This window comes from Drosophila busckii, chromosome 3R (assembly GCF_011750605.1).
Source record: "Drosophila busckii strain San Diego stock center, stock number 13000-0081.31 chromosome 3R, ASM1175060v1, whole genome shotgun sequence".
Taxonomy (NCBI): domain Eukaryota; kingdom Metazoa; phylum Arthropoda; class Insecta; order Diptera; family Drosophilidae; genus Drosophila; species Drosophila busckii.
Window position 1 is genome coordinate 15456201 of NC_046607.1, and position 7817 is coordinate 15464017.

At 46.5% G+C, this 7817-nt stretch overlaps 1 protein-coding gene across 2 annotated transcripts; it reads right to left on the reverse strand.

Moving 5' to 3' along the window:
- Nucleotides 1-216: 216 nt before the first annotated feature.
- On the reverse strand, nucleotides 217-7713 carry LOC108603598 (attractin-like protein 1). Of its 2 annotated transcripts, none has more exons than XM_017992540.1 (8): nucleotides 7024-7713; nucleotides 4467-4706; nucleotides 4244-4401; nucleotides 4040-4187; nucleotides 1147-3976; nucleotides 995-1081; nucleotides 849-933; nucleotides 217-680 (listed from the first exon to the last, which is right to left on the reverse strand). In XM_017992540.1, exons 1-8 carry the CDS (start codon nucleotides 7425-7427, stop codon nucleotides 523-525), a joined length of 4110 nt encoding a protein of 1369 aa, XP_017848029.1. In that variant the 5' UTR covers nucleotides 7428-7713; the 3' UTR covers nucleotides 217-522. The 2 variants fall into 2 exon arrangements, with proteins under 2 accessions (XP_017848029.1, XP_017848030.1); XM_017992541.1 differs by having other exon boundaries at nucleotides 523-680; nucleotides 849-930.
- Nucleotides 7714-7817: the final 104 nt, after the last annotated feature.

The window sequence follows — 7817 nt, forward strand, 5'->3', positions numbered from 1 at the left end:
CACATACGTAGCGTAGCTGTTGCTGCAGAAAAATAATTTGTTTTGTTTTGTCAATAAAAATAAATAAAAAAAACATTTATAACTATTGCAACGCTACACGGACCTATCAACTATATCAAATTTGTTTGTTTGTTGTATATATAATAACTTGTTTGCTTTTGCTTTGTATATAAATATGTCCTTTTGCTAAAAATTATTTTTAATAATATATGTATATATAAATTTAAATTATTATTTGCATAGTTAGAGCATTTAGCATTAGACGTATTCATTATGCATTAGACTAATTGCATTAGATTAGTAATAACTGCGGATTATCAACTTGCTAGCTGGCCATTTGTTGTATATATAAATATACTATATATATATATATGGTATAGAAGAAAGTCGGAGCAAATATGCTAAGGGTCTACTAACTAAGTATACACAATATGTATATTATAATTAATATCATTTATGCATGTTCTCTGTGTATGTTTTTGCTTTTACTCTTTTGATAGCTGTTCTCTCTATTTCTTATTATTATGTACAACTGTCTGGGTGCTGGCTCTGTTTGCGTTTGGCCTTGGGCTCCTTTGGATGCTGATCGATTGACGGCCGTCGCGGATTGCCGAGCGTGACTAAAGCGCTCGCCACGGCCAGTCCGGCTGATTGGCCAGCAGGTGCTTGGGATAGACCGCCTATATAAATAAAATACACAATTAGTTGATAGAAATACAAATATAGATAAAGCAAAATTTCATTCAATAAAAACTTGTTCGCCTTGGCTTTAATTAAATACAAATTATTTACAATAAGTGAGTGCCAGAAATTGAAAACTTGATTGTTTAAATAAAGCAAAAACTTACCCGTGGGCAGTCGGACTAGTAGCGAAAGCACTGCCGCTCGATTGCCGTTGCAAGGCTCCAAGGCAATGGGACTGGGACACTCCTGCTAACAAGTAGAGTGAACTTTTAGTATAATATGCGCTATTAAATATTATAGTTAGCCGAACCTTTTTGCGTTTCTTTGACATGTGACTGATGCCATCAAGCGTCAAGCTCAAATCAATGTTCTCACGATTCTCAATGTCCACCAGAACCTGCGCAGCAATAATAAAAAGTATTACTAAATGTTATTAACGAATTAGAGTGGGCAAGTGTGTACCTGGGAGAAGGGTCTGCTGGCCATCTGCTCCATTTCGACAAACAAGCGCTGGCGACGCCGAAACATGTCATACTTTTGTTTAATCTTCCACAGCACAGCGGCCATGAGCAGCAGCAGCAAGAAGCATGAGGAGAATGTGATGAAGAACTGTTGCAGATTGAGCTTGGGATACTGCGAGAACGCAATCTGTATCCAGATGGGCGGCTGAAAGTCATGCACAAAGACGTAGAACGTGGTCAGCGAACTATTGTCACCGGGCAGGGTGGCGGGCCCGAATTGATATTCGGTTTTGAGGAAACGATGCCGAAAGGCCGAACAGTTGACGCCCACCAAAATGAGCTTCTCTGGCGAGCCGGCACGCTTCACCGAGATGTCCATTTTGGCCGGCACACTGCACGTAATGGTAAAGTCCGCATCAATTTCAGGCTTGGCGGGCGAATTGCGAAAGTTGATTTGTGTGAAATGGCGATCCTCCTTCTTGGACAGATTGAATGTGAACTGATAGTCGATGGTGAGCTCGTAGTAGCAACTACCACGCAACGGATCGCCGATGTAATGATTCTGTGTGTCGCACTTTTCGCAATGATCGCCCACAATGCCTTTGGTGTTGCAGAAGCATTTGCCCGTATCCGCATGACAATAGTCGCCCTGATTGTTGCACTCGCAACGCTGGCATTGGCCACCATTGATGGCATTGCCCCAGTAGCCAGTGCGGCACTTTTCGCAGTGAGCGCCACTCGTCAGATTGTTGCACGGCTGCTCGCAGTGCTGCTGATCGTTGCAGTAGGAGTGACCGTTGCAATTGCAGCGTGGACACGATGTGAAGAACCAATGCTTCAAGGCGCATTCCGTCTTGTCGTAGGGCGACAAGGCGCCGCCAACGACACACTTGCCGAGGCCCGTATTGGAGCCATTGTCACACCAGCCACATGCAGGATCATCCAAGCACTGCTGGCAGCTATTGTAATAGCCGCACTGGGCACTGGACAAGGCCGTTGTGCTGCCCACGGTGCCAGCGCTCAGGGCAGCCAGAGGCGTTGATCTGCACTTGGAGTTGAAGGTAGTCCACTCGCGGCACTGGCCGTACGGAAAGCTAGCGGTGTAGGCATTGCGATCCACGCAGCGCTGCTCGTTCTGACACCAAATGCACTCATCCTCCGTGCAGTTGTGGCAACTGGTGTGGGCAGCGCAGTTGACGCGACAGAGCAGCTGCTCCTCGTGTGAACTGCGATTGCCATGACTGTAGCTGCGACAACGGTTGGACTCTGGCTCCCACTTGCAGGCCATGTTGGCCATGCAGACGCGGCAATTGTGCAGCTGCTCGCAGATTGACTGCAGCAGACGCTCCTCCTGGGCGGGACAGTTGTCCAGCCGCTTGGCGTTCAGCGGCGGCGCTGCTGTTGGCGCTGGCTGTGGCGCCGCCAGTGCACCATCTGCATAGAAAATGGACGTCACCGAGGTGGTCTCGCGGCAGCGATCCTTGCTGCAGACGCCATTGCCGCAGTACGTGCAACCAAACGCAGTTGACACGCAGCTGCGGCAATTGGGCAGCTCATTGCAGCGCTGCACATGATCCAGATGATCCGTGGTCATGGTCTGGCGACTCTTCAGCGGACACACGACATAGTCGTACTCCTCGCCTCGCTGCAAGGCCAAGCGCTGCACGCTCATAATGTTGATGCAGCGCTTCGACTGCACATCCCAGATGCACTTGATGCCCGCTCGTGCGCTGGTGCACTTCTCCTGCTTGGTATGATAGCTGCAGTGTCCGGGCTCGTAGCGCAGCATATCGTTCAGCAGCTGGCCATTGAAGCCGCCGTAGATATACAGCGCGTCCTCGAACACCACGGAGCTGTGGCCGAAGCGCGCCAGATCCGCCTGCAGGTGCGCGGGAATCTGTTGCATGTGCCAGGAGTTGCAGTAGACATCGTAGATGAGCACATCCTGGCTATAGCACTTCGCGCCATAGCTCTGTGAGGTATCGTTGTGTGTATTGCCGCCAAAGACTATCATCAGTCCGGGATTAACAAAGTTTGCCGTATGCAGCAGTCGCGCGCTGGGTGCGGCCGATAACAACGTCCACAGCCGCGTGGAGGGCTCGTAGGCAAACAGCCTGGAGCTAAGCACCTGGCTGGCATCGCTCTCCGACACAATGCCGCCATAGACATAGACCTTCTCCGTTAGAAAGTCGTACGCAGCGCTGTGGCCGTAGCCGCCCTTGACCACATAGCCGGACGTCTGCAGCAGCTTCCATTCGCGCGTGGCAAAGTTGAACTCCTGCACCGTATTGAGGTAGCCGTACTGCGGCGAGTGTCCAAAGATGACCACCATATACTGATAGTTGTTCTTGTCGCCAAATCCCGGCACCAGCGTCGCCGTATGCCCCGCCACATGCAACGGTCCGCACATGCTGCTCTCGCTGCTGTTGCAGCCCTGCGCCTTGACTGTGATGTTCTCCCAGCTCTTGGCGCTGACATCAAACGCCCAGAGCTCATTGCTGATGCCTTGGCCCTTCACCACGCCGCCATACATGTAAATCTTATCGCCATACATAACTATGGAGGCGCCATAGCGCTGCGCGGGCGTGGCTCGCCCATCCTCCGGATGCATAGACTCCCAGACATTGCCATTGAAGTCGTAGGTGCTCATTAGCTCGCCACGCCCATATGTCTCGCCGCCAATAATGTGCAACGTGTCGCGCCACACAGCCGCACCATGCGATGCGCTCCCAGCTGGCGCCTGTGAATGCTTTGGATGGACTGTGCTCCAGACGCCATGCGCACGCAGCTGCCCGCAATCATCGCCGCCATAACCTTCAGCGCATTCGCAGCTACAAAGACACAAAGCACAGAGTTTATAATTGGTTCATCATAAGCAATTTATGCTTAGTTACCGCTCCTGCTCCAGCTTGCAGATGCCATGCCCACGCGCCTCCGTGCAGTTGTTGGGACAGGCGGCCACCTCGCAAGCCTCGCCTCGATACATGGGATCGCAGAGACAGTCGCCGTCACTGCAAGTGCCATGACCCGAGCACTCCACATCTGCAAAGAGAAAAAGTTTAGTTTAATTCGACTACAGCATAGACTTGGGCACAAACCATCGCTATCTGTGGGACAACCATTCATTTTGTACGTCAGATTAAAGCCCGACATATTGTAGGCATCATCGCTGAAGAAGTGCAGCAACGCTGTGCCCGATCTGGCAATCACCTGCGGCACGCGTCTTATGGAAAAGTTGCCGCGATACATGAGACCACTGCAAGTTGCAAAAAGAAATTGATTAGTCTATAAGCATTGAATGGAAAGCTATGCAGCACTCACCTAAACACCGCTAACAGCGGTGAGTCCACACTATCACCATCGAATATATACAAATGATCCCAGCCGCATTCAGTGGCAAATTCACGCAGATGTATGCGTATATTTGTTTTGCGTCCCGCTGCCGTGCTGCTGTGTCGATGTATCCAGTGCGGATGATGTGCATCAATCAGCCAGCTGCACTTGACGCTCACCGAATAATTGCCCCAGCCATCGTGTATCGTGCCCATGGGGTGGTACATGCTATGGAAGAAGAGAAACAGAATTACTCGAGATAACTTTTTGTGTTGTCAACTTTACAGTTCCGACTTTAGTTGGCTTGCCCCAGCAATTATGCATGTAAATTGTTTCCATATGCTACAGCGTGTGGCAAGATAATTGAATTTAGTCAGCTTCAATTGATGCACACACACACACACACACACACACAGACACACGCGCGCTTTGCGAACTGTAAGCTGAAGCTTTGCAACTGCTGCAATTTCAATTAACTGCAAATAAAATTTCGCCTATTGCCACAAAAGCATATGTGGGGCTTTGCTATGATTGTTGCTATATGAATATATGTACATATATAGTATATCGATTTGTTAAATTGTTTATTGCATTACAGGCCACTCAACGCTTTAAGTTGTGCAATTTAAATTTATTTAAGCTTTAATTCAATTTGTTAGCTCAGCGTATTTGCTCGTCGTGCAGACTTCTGATTCTTATTATTACTTTGAGCAAGTGCAGCTGAGTTGCCTATTATGCGTTTTCCTGTTGCTATTTATTTTTCAACTTGAAACTCTTAACCAACGTTGGACCCAGAGTAAAGTGCATAAAGATAACTGCATTGCTCTTAGCCTGGGGACTCAATCAGGCGCACAAGCACATTTCTGAACTTAAGGTAAACATGCATGTCTCCATTAGTATGCCACACATATAAGCATATTCCAAATGTGTAGGTGTCTGTGTCTGCATATTTAGTTGCAGCACAAGCTGTAAAATCAATTTCTTAGTCGGAATCTAAGTTGGCAAACTGATATGCCCTATAATTTGTACATATGTTTGTCTGTCTGCTGGCGCTTGTGTGTTTATTCAGTCTAATATGAGTGCAAGCACACATATCGTATTAAGTAAACACTCTAGCAAAAGTGCAAGAATTGCTCTCATTGCTATTAATAGTTAAGGCAAGCTTGCTGCAGAATTTTCATTTAATTAGTATAAGCATACGAATATACGCTCAATCAGACACAGAATTTAAAGCATTTAACTAATTTAATTGTTAAATAATTGCACAAAAGGAAAGTGTGTAGCGCATTTTTTCAATGAGCTGCGAAAAAATTGACGTTTTTCGTTTAGTTAAAGATAGCTTAATAATATTTAACATACTAAACACATGTCTCTTGTAGTATGATCTAAAAACGTCACAGTATGTGACGATAAAATAAACTAGACGATAAAATAAACGTTGTGCGCTGATAATTCTTATCTTAGCTTAGTGTGCCAAAGTCAAGACAGGCATAAAATATTATTACAAAAAGCGCTTGCGATCTTGCAACCTGTTATGTGGTCAGCTTGAGAAGAAGAAGCGCTGCGACAGGTTGATGGGGGAAAACCAGTTCTTGACATCGTTTCACCATTTAAATGAGGGAATACTTCTATATGTGTGTGTGTGACAGGTAGCTGACAAACAGATAGAGAGACAAACAGGTGCAGTTAACTGGGTTAGAAGCGAAAGAGCGGCGGGCACTAGAGCTTGATAAGCGAGGCACATTTTTGTTTTTGCTTGCCTGATAAGCTGTAAGGTCTGCTATCAGCTAAAACATCAACGAAATCAGCAAGGTATAAAGCCTGTGTATGAATATAACATTTATTTATTACTCGTCGTATTGCCACAAATGTGGTCAAGTGACCCACAGTGCAATGCCAATTAGTTGCGAGACCGTGAGCGGGCGAGAAAGGCTTTAAAACTTAGAACAAGCGTCTGCCAACTTTGAATATTTGCTTTTGCCTGTTCGCAAGTTGTTTATGGGAAGAATGACGCTTATCGCGCAAATACCCGTTATTAAGAAACATAAACAATGGTGTGTGTGCATGTTTTATAAGCTTTTTATGACGCGCCTGCAAAATTGTTAGATTAGACTAAACACAGCAATGAGAAAATGTTTACAAGTTGGACTTGCAGCTTGCTGTGTTGGAGGCAAGTTCAAAGTCAGTCGCCACAGGTAATTAAATTTGATTGAGAGTGCGTCAATTGGAAAGGTGGTGAGCACACACAGCACAGCACAGCACAGCACACGGCACACACAGCAGACAAAGCAAAGAGAAAAGAATTGAAACTGGAACCCGTCCAACGAGAATGGGCAATAGAGACTAAAAACCGTTGCTTGACACAAATAGGCCACAAAAAGCAACAAATACTTACACACAGACGGACACACACACACACACACACACACACACACACACTGATTGAATAATATATATTAGTGCTAGGTGTCATTGCTATGAATCAGCAGCTGCTCTGTTCCCCCACCCATGCCCAAAAGATAACTGTTCTGTTACTGCTACTTACCGCACTTTGCCACCGCAAAACTGACAGGCAGGCCCTTGCCAGCCGTCCGCGCAGATGCACTGCCCCTCGACGCACTGGCCCTCATTCTGGCAAGGATTTGTTGTGCAATTGTAGGCACTGGCGCTATGTAGTCCACTGAAGCAGCCATGGAAGAGCAGCAGCGACAGCAACAGCAAACATTTTCGCCTATATTTCGTGTTGAATGTGGGCGTGATGTGCTCTTCTTGTTGTTGTTGTTCCTGCAGCTGTTCTTCTTGTTGTTGTTGTGTGTTTATAACAACGACGCTCGTGTTGTTGTTGCAGCAGCTATAGGCGTCGCTGTTTCTTTGATGCTGGAGCTGCTGCTGTGGCAAGGATGTGGAGGAGTACGTCTGCCTATTGCCAACATGCTCCACCAAGCACATTTTTCACTTTATTGCAGTCGCTGCTATTTTGTATTGAATTTTCACACACACGCAGGCGATTTTTTTGATTTTCGCAGCGCTCGCATTGTGAAAACTACGTATTGCACAATTCTATAACGCGCACTCACACACACACACACGAACGAACAGCAACAATGACAAACTGCAGCCTTAAATGCGAAAAGGAACACACTAATTGCACAACCTGATAGCGTCAATGAAAAAAGGAAAACACTTGTATTACCAACAATGAGCAAAAACAAAGTTGCGAGTTTCGACAGTGTGACCGGACTGATGATACAAGTGTAGAGTGTAACCAGTTATCTACAAAAATACTAAAAGTCACAATGTGACCAGCGCACCATTAGTATACTAAGTAACATATCAGTT